The following is a 23,831-nucleotide window of genomic DNA, read 5'->3' as shown; positions in this document are numbered from 1 at the left end:
TGATTGCTGTTGGAATGTCCCTCCCAAAGGCAAAAACCTTATTATGATATAATCAACTAACTATGTAGCCCCAGTTATAAGTGTGTGTCATTACAGGTTGGTTATACCTCTGTCTTGCAATGGTTGTGGTCTCTTCTCTGGAGGATACCAAGAGGAAGTGTGAGGATCCACCTCGCCCAGCCATTTTCTCTCAAGGTGCACAGTAGAAAGAGTATATCATCATCAAAGACCTGAATATCATTTATAATGTTCACTCACAAATTACATTCCCAAACTATACATTTAAGTAGCAGTTTGAACATTATAACTGTTAGAAAAGGCATATGCATAAATGCAGAAAATGCAGTGCTGTATATTAAACTGGCTAGATGTACCTAATAAAATGGCAACCCGTTATGGATGAAGGCTAACATATGGTGCTACTAACAGAGGAATCACCTTCAGGAAAAGTTGATAGACTTGAATGTTAATTACTGTGTCGTGTTTTCTGAGCTCAGCTAACCAGAACATAATGATTTAGACAGACTGTTTGCGACTCTTTGGGTTTGTGTGTGCATACATGATCCTTTTTTTGTGTGTAGGAGATGTGCGAGTCAGGGAGGTGCAGAGTAGATGAATGGCTCCCTCTACAGGACCTGTTGCTGCCTGTTATCCTCAAAATCAGGTAAACTACCTGTAGTACATACCTGTATGCACAAGTGAGTGCTGATACTGTATGTGAACAAACCATAATGAGATTTAGATTGTTTTTTTATTTAACATCTGTGAAATTGAAAAGTTACTTTCTCCTAAACTTTGAAGATGAACTTTTCACTAAACCTTAAATCTGGCAGTGATACAATGCAAGCTCTGATGAGAGTTTTCATCCTCTTAGACTCGGTCCAATTACCATCAACATTACACAGTCTGCCAGTGAAAAAGATAACAGAAAGAAAATAACATCCTCGCTCAATCTCTGCTTGGCTGCTTCATAGGCGAAGTGGCTTCTCCCTGCATATGCTTAATTCTTAGAGAGTGGCAAGCAAAATAAATGGCATGAGTGAAGAAGATGGCAATAGAAAGATACTGTAGATTGAATTGTAAGCATGTGAGCACTTTCAGTTGTTTGTGCATGGCAATATCATTAAAATGCTTTGAGACTTAACACAGTCCATATTCACTGACTTGATTTTCCCTAGCTGCTAAGCTTTCTGGGTCTGAAGTCTCCTTTTTTGTCTCCATGTAAAAGACATATTTCATATACTATTGTATACCTTATATCATATAAGCATGGTCAAAAGCATGAGTAATAATTCTATAATTTCAGCATAGCCTAACATAAGCAGCTTATAAAATGATGTATTGCACACACCTCCATTTATAAGCGATGCAGTTACTATTTTACATGCTTGTTCAGTGTAAAGTAAGTCAAGAATATTATTCTACCCCCACACATGCTTTCCCTTTATTCCCAGAAATATTGTCTTATGTCATCTGATAAACTCACAATGGGCTTTTCTTATACACCAGCTGTTTTTGTCTTTATACATAATCTCTGTTACAACTCTGTTGTAATCCTGGTGTGTTTGGTGAAAACTATGGTTATTATGTTCACCACATGTTTTTGTACTACAGCAAATATTAATTTGCAATGTTCTCAGAAAGAAGAAAAGATCTATTTATTTACAGCACAATATAACAATGTTCAGTGCGGTTTTTTATATAAAGTTTGTTTATTGTATCGTGGCATGAGCAACTTCAGTGGGATTCCATACTACACAAGTAGTTTTCCACACAACAATATGGCAAAGTTGATTAAAGTAGTTACCTTTCTCCAACAGCTTCTTTTTCTATTGCTACATACAACATTTAAAACGTTTATGCAATTAAACAAATGCAGGAAATTACTATTTTGTGTTGTGGATACATTTTTAATGGATGAATAGAAAAATAGATGGGATTTCCGGTGCTGGCTTCACATTAAAGGTTAAACCCTATTTGACCCAGTGAAAAATTTAAATACGATCCTGCTGATGCTGATAGGAGAGTGAGTAGTGAGTGATCAGGTTAGCAATGATAAAAAAATTGCACTGGATTAGATGGTGGGCTCCAAAACTAACAAGAAAAACAACTACAGTGCATAGAGGAGAAGTCACTCGCTGTAAATTCTGTTGAAGAAAAGATACAAGTAGCATAAAACACTGGGCTTAATTTCATGAAAGGATTATAACTTTGACGAGAGAAAATTTGTTGACACAACCTGAAAAAAAATTATTGTAAATTCCTCCTGACATCTTTCCCTCCTCATCTCACGTTTTCTCTCAAGACCTAACAGTGTGTTTGGGCAGAGGAGGATGTCATGGCTTCTACCTTCTTCTCATTATGGGTCTGAACTCATCCAAGAAAGAGACCTCAGTATTGCCATCATCCTCCACCTCATTTTCTGTAGGTCCAGGATTATGTATCCCTGCTGAATTGTAAATTATTTTTGATAACCTGTTGTTTAATGTATTCAAATTGCTTCGCATTATCTGTGTATGTGTGTGTGTGTGTTTGTTTTCTCGTTATAGCTGCAACCTCCTGCATGGCTGTGATGTCCACTAGTCTGGTATCCAGTCTTCTGCTGCACAAACACCACAAGGTACAATATGTACATCACCCTTGTGCTTGTGTTTACTGAGCAATTTTCCCCATTGGTGCTGTCAGTGTTAAAATCCGCCCCTGCTTCTCTAAAGATCCATCAATATTCCAAGAGGCTCATAAACAGAATTGTTGTTTCGTGCTAGTTTATTAGAGTGTGACAGTGATTTTCTGAGTCATACCCACCAGTGTCTCAGTAATGTCACCAGATGGTTAATATTCATGTCTGAATTTGTTACTAAACTTCTCCATCCTTCTCCTCCATAGGGTGTGAATGCATCTGTCCTGTGTCGTGATGTTGCTTGGCTCACCGAGGAACTGTTGTTAAGAAACAAAGATGTCGGTTTTGGGGGGACATTAGTGGACATGGTCCACTATACCCTCTCATTGCTCGCCCCTCACATTGTCATAGCTGCAGTGCCATCTGGGTTGGTTTTATGTCAGTCAAAACACAAAACAAAGAACAATGTCTGCTAAACTGTGTTGCCTATCAAAAATCTATTTGATTCCTATCAGATTTTCCATTTGCACCATCTTCTAGGAAGGACCCTTTTATTATTCCCTGCCCTGGACTTGCCGCCAGACTTCACCTGAACCTCCAGGCCCAGATAGTCACACACACATTCATATTGGAAGCTGTTGGTGGTAAGTGACTTTGCAAGCAGAACTTTCCTATAACATTTAAGCTAAATATCATCTTGAGACCCTATGTTCTCAGGGCACCCTATTTGTTGTGGGAAGCCTTGGCAGTGGCTCTTACTGTTGGCATGTTAGTATGGAAAATCAGTTTGTAACATGACATTTAGAGTATTTAAAGTATGAGAACTTAATATTCTTAATGTTTATAAATTCCCAACTTCAAGGAGTGTCAGGGCATGCATCAAATGCAGCAGTAGATTTAGTTGGACTTTTAAAAATGAGCAAGTAATGTGAGGACTGATGTTTTTATGATTTAACCTGTCATTTCTTGTTTGTAATTTTCTTCTGATTTTCCACTTGTGTCAGTATGTGTAGAGACATTTTCATCAAAGCTCTCATTAATAATGTGCTGCACCTTTTCACCTTTACATTTTCAATGTTTCAATCAATTCAGCAGCAAATCACACTCCCCACAGTGGGTTATATGAAAACTTCAGATGGCCATGACGCTTTTCACATATAATAGATAACTATGCTATCTCATTCCTGCGAAGGACTGTATGCACGGAAAAAAGAACACTTTGACTGATTTATGATGTGCAGTTTGTCCTTGGGCATTTCTTGTAAAATTCATCTTGATTTCACTTAGACTAAATAAAATCAAGTGTCTTACTAGACAGTTAAGGTACCTTGCTGAAATTACCCTTAGCAGGACACAGAGCACTGCAGTTCCCTGTACCTTCATTGTTATTAAGTTATATAAACCTCAAAGTATCCACAGCATTGAGAGCGATTACTTCTTTGCTTCAGTGTTGTGCTTATGTTGAGCTGGCACTGTCACATTTACATTAAGATTAAGCATCTCAATTTATGTAGCATTTTACTAGCTACCTTTCAGAATTCGTGTGGTCTTGTGTAATTTAGTGCATCTGGAAGGTGAATCTTCTGTGTGTGATTTCATGATAGTAGGGGCACATTGATGCAGTTTTTCTCCACCACCACTTTTAAAAGTACTGGATACTGTATCCTCTCAACAGCCTCCACAGTGTCGGCCCAGTATCCTCTGAAAGTACAATTCTGCACATTACCATCACTAACCATAACCATATTTCAGGGTATTGCAGAATCATCCATCTTTGGTCTTCTTCGAAATGACAACACAGTATATACACAACTGATGTGGAAATCATCTAATGACAGAAAGCCTCAATCCTAAAGTTCCTCACAAGTCCTCACAAAATCCTATATCATCTCATCTTTGAGCCATGAACTCTGTTGACTATACTTTACTTAAATGTCTGCTGTTTAGTTTCCAGACATCATGCTAACAGGCAGACTGATGTGAAGCCATATATAGCGTCACTTTAAGGTACAGCACAGTACAGTATTCCTGCATGATGTGTTCTGCTTGTATAGGAATTGAAACTGGTGGGCTGTGGGCTGCTGAAAGCCTCTGTGTATTAAATTAGCACATAATTTTAAATTCCCTATATTGAGGCAAAAATATTTTAATGGTGTGGCCAATCTTTAAATAATCTACCCCAGTCTCTATAATGTTTTGTGTTCAGTGTGTTCCAGGTTTGATGTGTGAAGGCAGCTTTATTTAGAGACATGAACAATCTGGATGTCAGGGCTTTCCCACCAGCACATGAAAGGAGGATAAAAGGGATAAAAAGTATAAATAAAGACACAGTACTTGTATAAATAAGGGAAATCCCCTGATCACACAAAGACCCAGTGTCCCACACATTTTATTAGTAAATTTTTAGATGCTTTGCTATAGCACGGACAAAAAACTGTTAACTTTGGATAAAACCAAACACTGGATTTCCCATGGTGTGTATTTGCATGAAGACCTAGAAGAAAAAGATCAAATGTTTGTGCGTGTTTTTGTTCTTAGCGTGTGCGGTGTCAGCCATGCTGTGTGAGGTGGCCATCAGTGGCATCAGCAGCAGGGTGAGAATGGATGTGGACGGAGAGGAGGTCAGAGGTGACATGGAGTTTGATGTGGTGCTCTGCCAGAATGAACTTACTGAGAGAGCCTTGCAGCTCTGCCATCTCCTCCCTCCGGGCTTTGTGCCAGTGAGTCTGAATTCATATCACACACACTCACACACATCCAGTGTGTCTCATTCAATGGATGTTTAATGGAGCTGAACACCCATTCATCCTGCTCTGCTGCCTCTATCTCAGGCAGAGAGAGGTTTTGGATTGTGTGTATGTGTATCTGTGTGCATTTGTGTGTACATGCTCTATCTGACTGACTTCAAGGCTCAGATTCTGAGCCAGAAACACTGCTTCTTTCTCTCTTTGGCCACCTTTCATTTGAGCAACCGCTCTTTCTTGTCTCTTCAGTTTGCAGCTCGATTTCTCACCCCATTCCTCACAGAAAAATATTGCTCCTGTTCCCGTACCCCTGTCGGCCATCTCTCATTCTCCTGCTCTGATCTCTACTACATCTCCACTAAATACCTTATTCTCTCTGTCAGCTGTCTACCTCGGCACTTCCTAGATATCTGATGGGCTCAAGCTGTTTGTGCCTTTAACCTTGCTTTATTTTTGAACTTACCCTTTCTCTCTTTCTGTCCCGGCCTCTCTCTAGCCCTGTCAGTCATCCCAGAGTTTCGCTCTGGATGCGATTGACAGTCTGGTACGTTGTGGGATACTGATCATGGAGGAAGTAAGAAAGATTTCTTTTTTTGATTTCTATAAGTTGCATTCTCAAATACTACATCATTTAAAACAGTGCTTTTTTTATATTGTTGCATCAAGTTATTTTTATATTTATAAAAATCTAAATTATGTTCTCTTAATTTATTTCTAAATACTGTGTCTTCCAATAAAAGTTACTGGCAGCTCTTTATATCATCTGGTTATTTAGCTGTACAACTGAATGCAATCAAATCCACCTGTTCTGTGCAAACATAAAAAGGCAGCTTTACGTATGTAAAAAAAGAAAAGAAAAAAGGCCACATTATTAATTAATGCCATAAGCAGAACGTGCAACATTAATCACAGTTTGAAAACAACAATGTTCTGTTCATTCTATTTGTTTTGTTTTGGCAAGTGGCGGATTATAATGCAGCTCAAGCATTTTAATCACATGCTAAGTTCTCACACCCCCCTGGACTATATAGAGCCTCATATTTTTTTAACTACAATATTTTAGTTATGGATTTTGTCCCATCTGAATCTGGATAGAGAAGCTGTAGATGCTACAGAAGGAAGTACTTGCTCAGTCCCGAGTCTCCTTTCCTTGCCTGATCATGTCTTCTTAAACCGTTCACCAAACTGGAAGTATTGCTTTAAGTATCAAGCATTTAGCCTTGGTTTTATTTACCACTTTCTTCCATTGTTGTCATAGGTAACTTGGATTTATGTTTAAATGCTTTATATTTTAGGGGCTAGAATTAAAATTTTTCTAATATCATTATCAATTTGATATTGAGTGGCAGTAATCCAATATTAACAATATCATATTGTTAATATCAATAACAATATCAATGATGGTTCGATGGCAGTGTGAAAGTAGTTGTTCATGATGGTGACTATGAAGTTCCACTCAACTTTACGGTTTTATGAAACATTTGTGCTTATTGCTTAGTTGTCCAGTCAGGCAGCTGCACTGTTTTGGTTTTTGCTGTTCAAAATATCTAAAACCCACTGTACACACTCCATCTATCATTAAAGAGTAGACATACTATACATTTCCCTTCGAGGTTTGTAGAGAACAAAACCGAATCAGTGGTTGTCCATGTCCCCTGGTTATGTGAATAAGCAACAGTTTATCAGTCTCACTTAAAAGCTGTTGATATGTAAAGAATCTGGTAGCAAATTACAAATGCAAAGCTAACAATAATCCAGATAACTCAAATTCCAATTAAAAAAACATGCAGTTTGGTAAAACTTTTGAAGAATGATACTAAAGTATGCACTGCCCTTATTCTCCATTTTACAATTTCCAGGTTACAGTGTGCTAAAATAGGCGCATACTCTGACTTATTAGATAATAAAATTTACAGTCTGACACGCAGGCTGTTTGTTCTATTCTCCATCGTGTTTAGATACCTAAGGATGTTCCTATCTGTGATTTCTGGAAGAAGGAGGGTCCTCTGACCTGGTTCACCTCTGATGACCCTTATCTCAGTGACTCCGACTGCGAGGAACAGGATCTACATTCCTACAAGGTACAGAAAAGCACCATTGGGCCCTTCTGGCTACAGCACAAGTGGTTATATCAAGGGAAACTGTTCGATTCACATCTATTTTACAAAAAATGGCACCCTCTGTGATTGCATGAAATGCACTTACAAAAATACCAGAAAAAAGGAACTTTGAAGTAGTAAATCTACATTACAATAGCACCTACACAGATGAGTCACGGATCTTGAATGCCAATTAGCAACCTGTATCAGCGTTAAAAGAAGCCTAACTGTCATGACTGTTATGAGATTTCTAAAGAACTTCCAAAGGGACCAAACACGGAGTGCTTAAAGTGCAGCAGCCTCAGTCACAAAAAGTACAAAGTGACTTAGAGGCTATAGCATCAAAACAAAACTGATTAAACAGTAGTTAAAGTTAAAAATTCCCTTTTTTACTCTGTTAAAATATTTATATAATCTCTAATTGTTAATTTTATGTTATTGGTGATTGGTTCATATTGATGAGGGGAGCTTCTCTGCACAAAAATATTGTAGAGGACAATGATGTCGTTTGTGTTAAACGGTAACTCAAGTGTAGATGTTTTAGAGCTTTAAGTTCAGAGTCAAAAATATGTGTCATTGATAACATCTGTGTAGCTAATGGTAGCTTAGTGTTGGCCTGTTTTATTATTATTTAGTAGTGTCACCTTATGGTTGTGTGATTCACTTTCAGCAGTATTGTTTGTTTTAGCTGTATTGTTCACATATTTTTACCTTATTTAAAATTAATGAGGAGGCCAAAATATTAGATTGCAAAATTTATAACTCTCATGTTCGTTTTCTCTGCTGATTTTAGTTATGCAAACTATTGATCTTGCTTACCTACTGTAGATACAGCCATTATTTTAGATGTTTTTTAGTTAAAAAAAAAAAAAGTAGCTAGAATAAACTATACAGAATCCAAATAACTTCCAATGCCTAGCTGTGCCCCAGGCAAGTTGACTTACTTCTCGGTCTACTCCTGCATGTTTAAATCTTCAACTTCAGATTTGTCTACTGAGGAAGAGCCTTGCCAGTGTTTACACAGCTTTTCAACTCTAATCTTTTAAATTTCTTCATCCATCCTCATTTTTGACTACCATCGCCTCTGCTCTGCTGCCCTCAGCTCAGGTGATCAACAAAGACAGAAAACAGGTCCATACCAAAAACAAAAACATATTCCCTTACCTCCTCCTCTTCTTCTTTATCAGTTCTCCTGGATAAATTCACTTCAGGTCATATTGAAAAGCAGAGTGGCAGTAATCCAGGTTAAGCTGAGACAGGAACTAATTCTCAAGAAATAGCCTCGTCCTGTGTAGGCTCTGTGTTTAGAGATTTATAGTGCCTGCATTTAAAAAGCTTCATTTAGTTCAAAGACATTTTCAAAGTCACTTATTCAAAATCACTCTTACATTGCTCTTTAGGGTCATAATTGTTTTAGATGGCAGTCCTTGACCATTTTTTTACAGGATGTGGGTATCTGATTTTGTACAGTTATACATTACATTAGGTATTCATGAGAGTAATACTAAATATGAGATCCAGATATGTACCAAGCAGTGCAAGCACCAGTTGTGTTGGATTAATCATGTCATCAGTGAATCTGCAGTAACTGAAAACATTTAGGTGTCTCATAAAAGTTGAAATGAAGAGTTTGCATTTTATGTAGATAATAATGTTATATCTTCCTGTATAGGTTTGTAGTTTAGGTAGAAACTTAAATTAACAGATTACATTGATATCAATAATCTCATCGTCACTATGACCTACTATCATATACAACAAAGTTCTTACAAATATGGTATAAATACCAATAAATTCACATATTAATAGTAATTGTAGTCTTTAGTCCCTACTGGCTTTCCATTCTGTTTTTAATTGAAGAAATACCAACATCTACACACATACATGACTCATCTGCTAAGATATTGTTGGTGGTATTCCTTTACTTTCTTTTGACCTCATTATTCCTTTTAAAAAATCTGTTAATTTGGATTGTTGTTATGTTATGCAGATAGTATTTCATCCACTTGCAATTTTAGTTTATTGGGATTTGTTTTTTACCAAATAGCCTCTCTGGCCTTGCTCATTGCTGGCATGCTATAATGTTTTTTCACTGCTCGTAGAACTTCTACTAATAATTGTTTTGACTGCTTGCTTCCCCTTTTCACTCTATTTTCATTTTAAAATTCTTTTGTGTATTGGTGAATTTGAGTGCTGCAAATTCATAGAATTATTATTTAAATAAAGATTTAATTTGACCCAGTGACTAAACTGAGACTGTTCATGAAAAATTGGGTGAGCATTCAGAATATAAGCCTGAAAGAAATGTCACTCTATTAAATCTTGATTCATATATTTTTGAGCAGCATAAAAGCTGTGTCTCAACAAATGTAAAATAGGAATCATACATTAATCAGAAACATTAATTCATCGGTGTAGACAGCAAAAGCAAACTATATTATCTGCTGCAAGCTGTTTAGTATGCTGTACTGGTCTGAACATCCATCCCTTGACAGACTTAACATTTCCTAATGGTTTTTGTATGGCTTTGTAATGACCAAGGAATACAAGGCAATTTTACAGGACCAGCTGCACTCTACAATATAAACTGTGCTCTCATATAGTTCCATATTACATGATCATAATGGCCCCATAAACAGTGTTAAAGTATTTATAAATTACTTTTTTTTTAACTCAACTTTCATTGCCTTCCTCATTACCTCATGTAACAATTAACTCAGTCTGTATGGCAAATGTTTAAATGCATGAGTAGAGAGCACGAATTCATTTCCTGCTTCTGAATCTACCTCATGTTTGTGTGCTTGCAATTTATGCTTGACCCCTTACTTCTAGTTAAGGGAAATTAGGACTTTACAGCATAAAAAGATAATTTAGCTTCTACCTTTGTGTCAACAGTTAAAGGCTGTTTCTGGTTTCAACATAACAACATCCCTGTGCACAAAGAGAGATCTTTAAATAATGGTTTTCTGAGTTTGGTGTGCAGAAGGTGAATGGCCTGCAGAGCAATGACCTCCACCCCATTAAACACCTTTGGAATTAGTTTGAATGCCAACTGTGAGCTGGGCCTTATTATCCATTCACAGTGGCTGATGTTACTTTTTGCCTGAATGGGAACAGATCCCTGCATCCAGGTTGATGTAATAGCAGAATATTAATTTTAGAATTCGGTGTTTGAGTTCCATCTTAGTCATATCATATTTTAAGGTTTCCTTTGATGTAGTTTTATTCTTCTTATTATTATTTGTATTCTTATTATTATTATGTTGTTGTTGTTGTCTTTGCACTCTTATTCTTGAATGAAGTTCTCATTGTGTAAAACATTACACAACATTACACATTACACAACCACAGCTGGGGAATGGAAATGTGATAAATATGTGTATTAATTATGCCTCTAGGCAGGCATCAGCCATTGCCAAAGGCATTATTTTTTGGGTTGACCATCCATATCTGTCCCATTCTTTTGAACGCAATATCTCAGGAGTGCCTTAAGGGAACTTTTTCCAATTTGACACAAAGCTTCACTTTGGCTTAAGTATAAACGTCTACCCCATTCTTGTGAGCATGTCACTAGAATGCCTTGAAGGATTGCTTAAAATTTGGCACCATCATCTAATAGGACACCAGGATGAAATGATTAGACTTCAATTAGGGGTTAAATGTCTGTGTTACTTTTTATCTCACACCCTTCTATTCTGTCCCTCCTATTCTTGTGAATGCAATATCAAAGTAATGCCTTAAAAGGATTAACACAAACACCCAACAGGCCTTAATCATAATCTGACTCGATTTAGGTGGGGGGTCAGAGGTCAAGATCAGTGCAGCCTCACGCCCATCATTGTTACGACCACATAGCTCAGGAATGGTGTGAGGGAATTTCTTGACAGACATGCATGTACACTGCAACTTCAGGTATTCACAGATAAATACTTATGTTATGTTGTAATTCTTGTTTACAATAAAATAAAGGCAACACTAGGATCTAAATCTGGGAAATGTGCATAAATGTATGCTGCCAGTAGGAGTGTTCAACCAAGCAACATTTTATAGTTTGAATTTTATACCTCTGCACCCTCATGCTACCCCCACACTGTTTTCTGATTACTCTGATTTTGGTGTCTTTCTGCTTTTCTAGGTAAGCCAGCCCAGCCATTGTCCAGAGATGCTCTTCTTCCTCTGCAGTATGCTAGCTGGACATCTGAGGACACTGTGCTGGACGATCACAGGGCTAGACCACATGGACACACCTTTGCCAGGTAATGCAGTTGTAATTGTACTGTACATGTAGTTTTGGTATGAAGGAACACATAAACACACACTTATTGTAAGTAAAACTTATTAATAAAATGTATAAACAATATAAAATTATCAAGGTAGACATAAACAGACATGAAATTTAAACAAGTTTTCTACGAGGTAGAATGGGGGTTGAAGTAGAGTCATCAGTCTACTTTTGGAAAACTTATCCTAGGTTAGTTGCTGTGAAACAGGGTAGAGAAACAGAGCCACCCCATCACTGGACAGTGACTGTTTCTCCAAATCAAGAAAAAAGGGTTGAATGAAGGCAAACCTCTGAGCTCGGAAGCCGAACAAGAACACTGATATTAATTTAATGAGACAGAAAATGAGTGGTAAATATTACCTCAGTGGCTGTTAGTAAAGTTTTAAAAGTCGCTCTAGTTTATTATTATTTGGTTGACAGGAGTTAGGTTTTCTTATGGACTCTCATGCCATGTTCCCTCTCAGTTTTCTTATTGTTATTTCTAAAAATCAAACATCCTTATTTTTGTTTTCTTGGTTATGTTTGATAGGATATGTCAACCATTATAAAGTGAATAAATAACTATCATGCCACTTATACACTAAATAGATTTGTCAAAATTCAAATAAAACTAAAACAATATTTCTTTGAAAAACTGAAACTAAACTTTGTTTTGATTTAAACATTTTTGACATTCATATTGTATTGACCCTAATGTTTTTAATGCAAAGTGCTCCAATAGTTCATACATTACTGCATCATAAGTCAAAATGAACACTGAATGAATGTCCTCATGTCACAGATATTTATGTTTCACTGAGCAATTGGCCCACCAGCCATAAATATACAGTATGATAGCTTATCACTGAACCATAAAGACTCAATGTAATAACTCTGTTGACTGTCCTCACTTTCTTTTGAGTGGAATAATTGCCTCTAGTTTATTGTCTTTCTCACTGCAGTTTCAGAGTTTGTTGCTCAGATTCACTCTCATCTGTGTGACACAGCAAATAAGAAGAAACAGCACTATGGTGAGCTCAAACTGACACCCCGTCCGCCAAAAACATGCCCACACACTAACACATACGCAAAAAGATCTTCCATTCCTTTCCGTCGTAACTTTAAAAGTTTGTCACCTTGCCTTTTACCACTGGTTCACTGTGTGTTGTAAAAAATCAACAGAGACCAGAGAAGACACACACAGCAGCTCCCCCCAGTAACATCCCATGCTTTTTTCTTCTTCAGAAACACATAAGACAATTAGAACTTACACAAATGGCATCCTTCAATAAGACACAGTTTTAAAATTCCATCAGTCCCACTACTAATGGCTTTGTTCTGTTATCCTGCCCTGGTTCTTCTATATTGGATATCTGTCTGTTCTTTTGATTCATGTGTGGCTTTGTGCCATATCTCACAGAGAGCTGCTCAGAGGAGGCTGCACACACCGCAGTTAGAACACTAATAGACCTGGGGGTGAGTGACAGCCTCTCTATGTATGTGTGTCTCTAAATCTGTCTGTCTGCAGAGAATTAAAGCTCCACTCAGGACTGGAAGTTTAGGCTCAGTTCAACTCCCAAAAAGTTTAGTTCTAGCCTTAATCTGTTTCCAGGTGAGCCTGAATGACCCAGTCAATAATAATCGGTCATTCAAACTCAATCGGACCAGGAATCTGACCTGATTTCAATACCATATCTAATCATGTTTCAGGCAGAAATGGCTGTTTATAAAGAGGTTTCATCGTGAAGGGAAGTGACTAGAAATTGAAAAAGACTACTGCAAGTCTCAAGGTCTCCTAACTGTGGGGAAGTGATTTACATTGCATTTAGTTTAAACAAGAACACTTCTGTTAGATGGACCTATAATCCTTTTTCGTTTTCCTGCATCTATTTTACATTTCCCTCCATTTTGTTTTAAAGTATGCTTTAATTTGTCAGTAATGCACTTTTACCTCATTTAACTGCTGTGTGGGATGACAACTCTTTTAATCATGCTACTTTGCTTGGCACTTAACTACATCTCTGAGGCACATATTGATCTTTCTATTTTTAATACGTGATTTAACTATATGTATTTTACTAGCGTTGATTTTACACACAAAATATAAAATCAGCTACCAAAATATGAATAATCTTAAGTTTTTAAAAGTAGCAAAAAAAAATTTCATTTTAATAATACAAGTTATACACACATACGCACACATGGCTGTTAATGGATGTACTTGCCTTTGGAGATTTCTTTCATTTTTATGCTAAAACAGTAACGCTTATTTATTGAAGAAAAGGATGTGAATATCTGAGTGGGCTTTTACGAGTAAGGCAGCTTATTTCTGAGTGTTCCTCGGTGACATATTTCCCTTTTTTATCTGTGGGTTTAGGGTTGACCAGATAATGAAAACAATCCTTTCTGGCACAATGAACCAAGGATTAAACAGAAATTTTGACAAGACCAGATAAAGGTTTTGTGTTTATTGTGATGGATTATTAAGCTGCAGTAATTTTCAAGTCTGCGAAAGTTATTTTTCATACAGGGCAAGAAGGAAGGCAGCAAATGGTTTGTTTTGCTGATAGGAATATGAGCGTTTACTATCTCCATCTGCATTTACTCTGCAAACAACACCAAGCAATAATGAAAAGGAGAAAGCAACCTCTCTGAGCCTAAAAACTGAGAAGAAGTGGAGAGAAAACCAGCTGTAGTCAGAAAATGTGAGAAAATTGCAGCACGCTCAAGTTTAATGCAATCTTTTTATCCATAAATACATAAATCAATGTTTCTGAACTAGCAATTCACCCCCTCAGCCTTTCAACCTAGTAAAGTAGAGAGTGTCTGCATCCATCAGTCTCTTCTGTCAGGCTGTGGGTTGGGAATGGTTGCCTTTAAAAATAGAGCATCATTGACCTATATATCTGCAAAGACCTCATGAGGCAATTACTACATTTTTTTTATAAAGGTTATCAGTCAGATTCAGTCTTTATCCTGTTTGTCTTCAGGATTTTATTGATAGCTCCATTCCTTTATATGAAGATAGTTTGATATATAAGATCTACAGGTCAAGTCAGAGCAGGAGAGTGCTTTTAGTGTTTATACAATTCTAAAGCACGAAGAATGGCACAGTGAAGTTTGGCTCTCTCATTTCTCCTCATTATCTCAGGCCTTGCTAGAGTGAATAGGGTGGTTCAGTGCTGTTCATGTAAGATCTTTTGTAAGAGCTTTGTTTTCAAATTGTTCTCGTTTTGGGGGCTTGTTTTATCCCTTTTATTACTTAATTTGGCCTTGTGCAAAATGCACTCTACTAATGATAAGAGAGACTGTGTACTAAAAGTGTCCAAATACAGGTCACTGAATAAAAAGGATTGTTGCAAGTGCCCTGACGATGGTGTGTTTCTGTTCACTTCAGGTCCTTTCTGAGGAGCCTCAGGAGGAAGGAGTCTTTCTGGGCCTCAGTGCTTTGTTCCAGTTCTCAGAAAACCAGCAGAAACTGCACTATTTCATCTCACAGTATATCTACAATTAACGGTTACTTGAGCATCATGACTCAATGCCTTGACACAATTTGGTTTTGTTGTAGAATGTAACCTCATCCTGCACTAGTGTTAAAGAAACTTGTGTTCAATATTTAAAAAAAGATGCACGCTGAGCTGGGACGCCCGTGCCTTTAGGTTAATTGCATTTTGATTTTTCAGTGATGAGACATTGATTTTAAGTTTATCTTTACTAATAGCATTAGCATAAAGCCGCAGGAGACGAGGATTATGAGGTCCCTGTAATCAGTAGTTAGGACTCACTGTAAGAAGCTCAGTGCTGCTTGTGTTTCAAGGCTGCAAAGGTTGTGAAAATGTTTTTTCTAGTCCTAAGTTGATTATTCAACGTAAGTTCATACAATACAAATACAAAACTTATTGTTCTTATAATAATAAAGACACAATTAAGGAGCATGCTTCATATGCACAAAATAAAATGTGCTGTGTATTTTTCAAATTCCTATAGTTATTACTCATCATTCTCAGTTGCTCTACTCCTGTATGTAGATCTTCCTCTGCTGACTCAGACCTCAGGAGAGTCGGTTTGACATCAACCTTTTGACAGTGAGATGCAGAGACAAATCAATGCTCCGCTTTGAAAAGCACAAACAGCTCTTTCTGGCAGGCATTCATATTTTGGAGTTTACAGCTGACTGTAAAGTCAAGAGCCAGAGCACCTGGTCTTTGCTCCTAAATCAGCCAGACATCAAAACTGCAGAACCGTTCTCAGTAAGTGTGAAACCGTACTGCCACCCAGTGTCAAACCGAGGATGTGAAAGTTAAAGCCATTGCACTACTCAAAACATGCTTCTCCCAAATCTACGGGAGTGTGCTGTTGACTATTCTTCAACATTGTGATGCACCAAGGAAATGGAGGAGCCATACATAGCTGGGAATCAAAAGAGTGGCCAAGTGGAATTTAAACCATCTAAAATAAATTCTACTTTCAGGAAGGCTATTATAATTATGTTTCGATTTTTTGATGCTGTGCTCTGTAAACTTCTTTACATACATTCACTACGTTTAAACGAATGAGGGCAGATCATAATACAGTTCAACATTTACAAGTGAAAGATTTGAAGGACTTGTACCCGAGAAACTGGTATACAGTATGTGTGAGTGCATTTCTCTAATAACCAGAAAAGGAAACATAAAAAAGTGATTCTACATGAAATACCTTAAGTTTAAATTTGAGAATTTTCTTGACTCGTATTTCAGATTTTACACAGTCGCTTTGTCTTCACCTTTGGAAAAAGTTCCCAAGATTTGAATTTTTCCTGTCCAAACACCAATGTTTCCTTGAGCAAAACAGTAACCCCCTAATAACTACCAGTATTAGCCTCTGTACAATGAAAAATTCTAAATTAAATGTTTCTTTTTTTTTTTTTTTTTTTTTTTGTAATTCGACTACAGTGATCCCCTCCCCACACGACCCCTCAACAAAAAGACAAAGCAAATAGGAACAGGAATCAAAGCCCAAATCAAAGTAACAATTACAGCTCCTTCCCCAGACAATGCAAGGGACACATTTGAAGAAAGCACATTTTTAATTACATAAAATTCTCCCATTCATTCGTAATCTGTTTGCCATTTATGAGAAAGTTGCGGTTCGATTCTTCTAAGTTAGTAGGAAGGTTTCATACAATTTATCATTCTGCATATAAAGCATAACAAGAAATACTTGTACTAATACTTTTTTTTATTTTGCTACAAGTCCAGGGTTTCGCAGTTTCTGCTTCATAGCACGAGTGGGTGGCTGCTGATAGAGGATATTTTTACAGCTGGCAATGACTATTAAGGTCAAGCTGCAAACTACATGTTGAGTCACATAATTATACAGTTTAATTTAGTAACAAATAGCAAGTTTTCCTTCCTCACAATTACTGTAGTATCATGTCTTTATACATTTATTTACAAATTTCCAGCTGTTTTGCACAATCTATTGGAATTAATTCATTTCAATTCACTTATTCATTCTTTTCTGTTCCGCTTAAAGCAAACAATCACAGGTGTAATTCAGATTCTTCTTCGTGAAATGTTGATGTTTTGAGCAGTTTGTCTCCAGGTTTATACCACTTTGTTAATTATAGAGCCTAACTGGTCTATCTGGCACTCCACTACGTCTCCTTTCTGAAAACAAAACAGATAACACAGATTTAGACCAAAAGTGAAAGTAAAGCTGTGGCTATACACACAAATACAGGGAGTTGTACATTGTTTTAATTTGTTTCTGCATGAAATCACCTTGAGAAAGACAGGTGGCTTTCTAAAAACACCCACGCCTGGAGGAGTGCCTGTCAGGAACACATCTCCAGGAATTAATGTCACAAACCTGACAGGGAATCAAAACAAAGACAGGGATTGACCAGGTTCAGGAGCAGCAAAGGAATTATCCTGTTCGGTAGCAAACAAATGAACATGTCATTGTAAAATTTATAGTGTAGAAAGTGAAAGTGTGTCTTAAACTTAATTTTTATACTATTTTAGATACTGCTAGGGCAAACAAAACATTAGCTTCCCCAAAAGATCCTATACAGTATATACAGCTCTTGTGAAAGGTGCTGTAGGCAGCAGTTATTACAGAACGACGCAGGCATTATTATGGAGTCAGGCGAGGGATCAGATCAGTGAACGCTCCAATTGGTGAGGGAGCTTTAGGGCAAAAGGGTGCAAACCGTGGTGGATAATGTAATTTCAGCTTTGAGTCGGAGATGAACGGAGGCACAGTGCAAAGTGCTCTCTTTATAGGTTAATTTCTGACATGATTTGCATAATTTCCTAAATGAAAACTCGAGTTACAGAGGCAGAATAATGTAAAAGTTATGTAGTTATTATGTAAATCTGCACTAAAAACAGACAATGTAAGTTTTTGAGCAGAGACACCATCATCATGAGCAGTGAGGGGACCTACTTTGAGACCCAGGTGACCAGTGCTGCCGTCTTAAAGATCATTTGATCAGTGTTGCTGCTCTGGACTGTTTCCCCATTCACCAGGCAGCGAATCCCCAACTTGTGAGGATCTGAAGGGAAAATGAAAAAAAATAACAATAAATAAATAAATTAATTAATTTAAAAAAGGGAATGACATCTGATAGTGCTTGTTTCCTGTTTTGACTTTATACCCACGACTCACTACATGTAAAGAAAGTTTGTGGACACTTAAAAAACTCAAACAGGAATAAACTATGAGGACAGTGGCCTAGAACAACAAAGAGGCATATATACATTAATCCCAAATATAGTTCCAGTTCTTTTGTTACACTTAGCATAACTGGTGAACTTTAATAATCAGTGTTTTAAATTTAGCAGTGTTTGGATTATTCTTACAGTATTGTTTAGTTTCACTCTACTAGCTTTTTGAAGCAGACAGTTGTAAACATTTGAGAATTTAAAACATTTATGAACAAAGGTTTGTAGTAATATTTTACACATCTCCATACATTCCTTTTTATGAAGCAGATATTTTGACCTTTGACTGTGTAAAATCAACTGTTCTGAATCAACTATTTCTTAATGACCCTTTCCACATTTAAAATGTCTTGTATGCATCTGCAGTAACCTAGTATCGGTTAGTATATCTGCTTGGCTGATTTCAGTTTCACTCTGTGATCCATCTCGTTATGTTCTCTGCTCAAACGTGCATGTGACAATTTTATATTTGAAATTGCTAATATACACATTGTGCATTAAAAATAATAACCTACATTCATAAAGCATTTTTTTCATCTTACAAACTAATTACTACACCAACGTTTGTCATTACCAAACAGTTGTGGCTGCCCCACTGAGCTGCAGAAACTACACTTTCACGGAATTGCAGCTTGTTAACGCAGTGATGCTACTGACGCACAAATCCCAGATAATTGTGTGATTCACCAAATTGTCTTTAATTCCCTCCCTCCATCTCGCTCTCCCTGCTGTGGTTGCTCGCTCTCTCTCACCTTTCACAGCATCAGTGGTGACTAAGGCAGGGCCAAGAGGACAGAAGCTGTCAAATGTTTTTCCCAGCAGCCACTGTTTTCCGTTGCGTTTCATTTGCCAGTCACGCGCGCTGACGTCATTGGCCACAGTGAACCCGGCAACGTGGGAGAGCGCCTCTTCCTCCTGAACAACAAAAGAAGTGGAACGCATAATTTACCAGTGCATCAAAGTGTCAGCAGAGGGGATGCTGTGATGCTCACCTTGATGTGTTTTCCTCTTCGCCCAATCACAAAGGCCAGCTCCACCTCCCAGTCCACCTCCTTCAATTAGACAAAAGATAAAACACGTCAAAAAAACAAACTACTGTTGCCATGTTGATTGTTTGTTCATGCAACAGTATACCATTAACTATACTCATATATATATATATATATATATATATATATATATATATATATATATATATATATATATATATATATATATATGTATATATATATATATATATATGTATATATGTATATATGTGTATATATGTGTGTGTGTGTGTGTGTGTGTACAAACACACACAATGCAGGATTTGGTTCATGTGACACCAGCAAACCTAAAGACACTAACATTGATAGTGTCTTGTTATGATAATTATTTTCTATAATATGCATAATAGTGAAACATTTACACAATAAATTGGTTTTACTGTGACTCCACCACCTCCTGAGGCAAAATGTTTTTGGATTGTCTTTTACATTATTGTTTATACATGATATCTCAGGAACACTTTAAGGGAATTTCTCAAATTTGGCTCAAATGTGGATAGACAGTAAATTTGAAGTTCAAATGTCAAAGTCACTTCTCAAAAAGCACACTTTTTTTTTTCATTTTTTCACATGACAAGACTGATTATTTTTATTTGCCCAGAATTGCCTTAAGCACAGACTTTTTGTGCTGTTATTACCTGATTCTATATGAGTTAAATTGAAAAGAAGTCATCCATTCATGTATTGCGCTGTACATCAAAAAACTGCAATGCTTTTAACCTTGATTGGAGCTGGTCTTCAGATCTGATCTTCAGGGGCTTTAGCATCGCACAGTGAAACCAAATTATTTGCATCTGTAAAAGCATTTTAAAAACCCACTTGTGTTCTTTTTCGCTCTGTCTTTCATCCCCTGTCTGTGCCCTTTGTGTCCTATAATTTGTTTTAGCTCCAGGGTTTTTTATGTTATTCTCGCCTGGCTCTCTGAGGGCAGCACAATGTCATCGTACGGCCCGGTGATGGCACTCGGGAACTTGCTGAAGATGATCGGTTCCTTGGGGATCACGGCATTCTGCTCTAGGCAGTGATCGCGGTAATTCATTCCCACGCACACAACCTTCTCCGGGCGCCACACAGGAGCGAGCAGCTGGATGTCTGATCGCTCCACCACACACTGACTTGATGCCAAGGCTCTGAGGAGGAAGAAGAATTAGAACATGAGGGTGATATTTCACTAAGGAGATGATGATATAAACAAGTGTGATTTACCAAGATCAAGACTTTTTAATTAAGAAAGGAACGCTGGCATAAAAACTAAATAAGGATTAAGAAGTGACAGTTGGAAACAAGTAGGATTAATGAAGATAATTAAACAAGAATGTTTTGTTGCTTTAGAAAGTTGAAAATTATTTAAAGTGCCCATCGAAGAATATAATTATGTAGAGAAGCGGGATGTGTAATGTAGATGACATTTATTTGGGGAAAATGTTATGATGTTCACAACTGTGGAGGAAGAAAAACAAACAGGGAAGATGATAACAGGATCATTAGGATTAAAATGTGAGTTGAGAGTTTATCTGTTTTAAAGGGTTTAAAACTCATGACTTTTGAATTGCTTTACAACACAAATACAGTTATAAGCCATTAACACCCACCCCACCTCTCCCAGAAGATCCAGTAGTCTCCCATAGCTCCCTGAGGCCAAATTACATTTAATATTTTAGAATTCAGAGATTTTCTTTTGTCTTTTCAGTAGTAGCTCTGATGCCTTGTGTCTCTGAGGAATTCAGGGACAGTACGGAGTGTTAGAACAATCAATCACTACTCCAGCTGACTGAGCTGACATCGCCTGCCTTGTGGTTGTCAGGTTGTGGAAAATCCCCTGTTGGATTTTTTATTGCTGCAGGATCTCTGGACCAAAATACATCTTATTACCATGTGTAGCTGCAGGATTAATGGAGTAAAGAAAGTAGTAACGTTTGTAGATTCAAAAAACTGGCAACTTTTGCTAATGGCACTTCAGGTCACAATATAATTTAGAACAGCAAAATTATTAGAACGGCATTATTTCTTATTAGAGACTCTCATACATACAATCATTTGGAAATCACTGTAAAAATTGATGCACATTGATAGATATAAAAGTCACTTATATAGCACTTTTTTAGCTATTGGCACTCAAAGCGCTTTACACTGCTTCTTATTCACCCATTCACACTCACACACACCGATAAGGAAGCTGCTATGCAGCTGGCCAACGCTCACTGGGAGCAACTAAATCGGGGTTCAGTGTCTAGCTTAAGGACACTTCGACATGTGACCGGAGGAGCCGGGGATCGAACCGACAACTGCATGATTGCTGGATGGATGAATTAAGCATCAGTACCTGACTTATTAGCCTTTGTTGAATTACTTCATTATACCTTACAAAGGATTTAAAAATGGATCCTTATTAGATACGACTGAATGTAAATGTGTGTTTAATACCTTTGTGCACACTCCAGACCCTTGTCTCCCAGCTCCAGCAGCTCTCTCATGGTTGATGGCATGGAGGGGTCAAATGCCTTCAGGTCCACCACGCCGAGTCCCTCGCCCTGCTCCACTCCCACTCTGATGCCTCCGGCGTCGCCGTGGCGATGAAACTGTACCAGACGCATCACTGCAGCAGTCAAACTGCGTCTCTGTGGGTTTGCTGTTGGTCTTTGAGAGAGTAAACCCCTGACTATGCAAAATGAGCCAAGAGGAAGTCTCATCTGAGGAACAAAAACAGATGACAGACGACAACCAGGAGAAAACACAAAATAAAAAGAAAATGTGAGTTTGCTCTTAAGGTGTTTTCTTTCCTAAGCAAACACTGTTCATTTTATGCATTTAAACGCTCAAAACAAGAGGAGGCCTACTTCACCCAGACACCTGTTCACATTGTATGTCTGCTGGGAGTCAGAGCTACATATGTCAAACTTTACGCTGCTGATCAGACTGGGATTAGTTTACCGCAAAAGATAGTGGTATTCACACATCTTCAAGTATGAAGCCCTGCTTAGTGTTAGACACACTCACATACACTGACCAGGCATAACGTGATCACCTCCAAATTAATTTTAAATAGGTTGGCCAAAACATTAGAACCATTTCTTATAATGCACTCCAGTATGACTCCACTAACCACATATAAATAAGTAGGAGAATTATCACCTTTCTGAAAGCTTCAATTAGATTATGAAACTGTAATGACCACATTATGAAACATTAACCTTTGGATTAGATTGCACAGGTGGTCTTAATATTATGCCTAAACAGTGTACATTCACCTGACCAGAAAACAGAAAATATAAAGCTTTTTTGACTTTAGGATATTAAGAGGACGTTTAGTGTTTTCCCATCATAAATTACTAATTGATTGATCCAAAAATTGACAATGATTAGCCTACAGTCCTGTTTCTCTACTGTCTTTGTACATATGAGCATTTGTGAACGTGAACATGAGTCATTTGTCAACTTTCCTAATTATTATCGGTTGAAAGAAAACTGCTAAAATCACCAGTGTGAGCACAATGAGCTGATCCTTACACAAACTGAAAGAGGCCAAAACAGAACACTTACAAATGACGTCACCACGTAGGACACATGACGAACAATTAACGCTACACACGCTAAAATATGAGAATAGAGCAATAAATAATTAGTACGGTGAGAAAAGCGCGAACACAGCGGCAGTAGCTGATGACTTTTCCTACCTGCAGCTCCAGTTGTTGTTTTGCATAAATGTTTCTTATCTCAGATTAAATGTCATTTGACCAGCACGGGACCGTGCTGCTGCTTCTTTCTTGCCCTTTGTACTGTTTCTTCCGAACACTCAACTCCCCGGTTCTGCACAGAATACGCCACTTTGTACAACTTCCGGGTTAGGTTTGTAGTCCATGAGCACACCCCTCTCAAAAGCGAGATGAAATACTCAACCGACACAAAAGGCTAATTGTCATTATTTATTATGTTTAATCATACATAATATATTGCTCCTATATTCATTTTAATGAGGACGTTACAGTTCTGAATCAGTAAGAAACTACAATCCCCGATATACGTCTACTAAACACGACTTAAAGTGCAGTGGGAACTTTGTGGCCTCTCTCATGACTGATCGAAAATGTGATTTAAAACTTTAGATGGTTAGTCAGATGTTGGTGAAACAGTAGTAACAAATTTTCGTATTTGAAGTTGTAAGGAAGTACACAAACACATTTTCGTAGTTAAAAGGATCAACACACAACGAAAAAAATACTCAACTACAAGTAAAGGTATTGGTAAATGTAAGGTAAATGTATTTAAAAGTATACGTAAGTAAAAGTACAACAACAGAATGTATTTGAAAAACTTTGTATGTTTCAATCTTGATTTAAAAAGTAACAAA

The 23,831-nt window shown here is 37.4% G+C and overlaps 2 protein-coding genes across 3 annotated transcripts in view; one reads left to right on the top strand and one right to left on the bottom strand.

Annotated features, from left to right (window-relative positions):
* gpat2 (glycerol-3-phosphate acyltransferase 2, mitochondrial) overlaps positions 1-16,510 on the top strand; it is a 97,577-nt gene extending 81,067 nt beyond the window's left edge. Inside the window, exons 11-23 of the mRNA XM_067520151.1 lie at positions 82-195; positions 582-664; positions 2,306-2,424; positions 2,550-2,620; positions 2,887-3,047; positions 3,161-3,264; positions 5,159-5,340; positions 5,861-5,938; positions 7,323-7,445; positions 11,599-11,719; positions 12,687-12,755; positions 13,145-13,200; positions 15,122-16,510. Coding sequence (XP_067376252.1) covers positions 82-195; positions 582-664; positions 2,306-2,424; positions 2,550-2,620; positions 2,887-3,047; positions 3,161-3,264; positions 5,159-5,340; positions 5,861-5,938; positions 7,323-7,445; positions 11,599-11,719; positions 12,687-12,755; positions 13,145-13,200; positions 15,122-15,238 — 1,398 coding nt within the window. The 3' untranslated portion in view covers positions 15,239-16,510. The remainder of the gene's footprint in view (positions 1-81; positions 196-581; positions 665-2,305; positions 2,425-2,549; positions 2,621-2,886; positions 3,048-3,160; positions 3,265-5,158; positions 5,341-5,860; positions 5,939-7,322; positions 7,446-11,598; positions 11,720-12,686; positions 12,756-13,144; positions 13,201-15,121) is intronic.
* A 106-nt stretch (positions 16,511-16,616) lies between these two features.
* On the bottom strand, positions 16,617-23,318 carry fahd2a (fumarylacetoacetate hydrolase domain containing 2A). Of its 2 annotated transcripts, XM_067520147.1 has the most exons (8): positions 23,158-23,318; positions 21,908-22,173; positions 20,397-20,613; positions 19,427-19,486; positions 19,187-19,349; positions 18,157-18,265; positions 17,490-17,577; positions 16,617-17,375 (listed from the first exon to the last, which is right to left on the bottom strand). In XM_067520147.1, the coding sequence occupies exons 2-8, from the start codon at positions 22,171-22,173 to the stop codon at positions 17,313-17,315; spliced, it is 966 nt and encodes a 321-aa protein (XP_067376248.1). In that variant the 5' UTR covers positions 23,158-23,318; the 3' UTR covers positions 16,617-17,312. The 2 variants fall into 2 exon arrangements, with proteins under 2 accessions (XP_067376248.1, XP_067376249.1); XM_067520148.1 differs by lacking the exon at positions 16,617-17,375 and having other exon boundaries at positions 17,490-17,639.
* Between the last annotated feature and the right edge of the window lie 513 nt (positions 23,319-23,831).

Source organism: Channa argus, chromosome 11, assembly GCF_033026475.1.
Source record: "Channa argus isolate prfri chromosome 11, Channa argus male v1.0, whole genome shotgun sequence".
NCBI lineage: Eukaryota > Metazoa > Chordata > Actinopteri > Anabantiformes > Channidae > Channa > Channa argus.
The sequence above is the reverse complement of the archived record's forward strand: the minus strand, read 5'-3'. Positions and strand labels throughout refer to the sequence as shown.

What these genes read in the sequence shown, in the direction of transcription:
- fahd2a (XM_067520147.1), bottom strand. Translation starts at nt 22,173, where the DNA reads ATGAGACTTCCTCTTGGCTCATTTTGCATAGTCAGGGGTTTACTCTCT. An exon ending in GAAGAGGAAAACACATCAAG is followed by an intron (nt 19,350 to 19,426) that starts GTGAGCATCACA and finishes TTTGTTGTTCAG; the next exon opens with GAGGAAGAGGCGCTCTCCCA. An exon ending in CACCACTGATGCTGTGAAAG is followed by an intron (nt 18,266 to 19,186) that starts GTGAGAGAGAGC and finishes TTTTCCCTTCAG; the next exon opens with ATCCTCACAAGTTGGGGATT.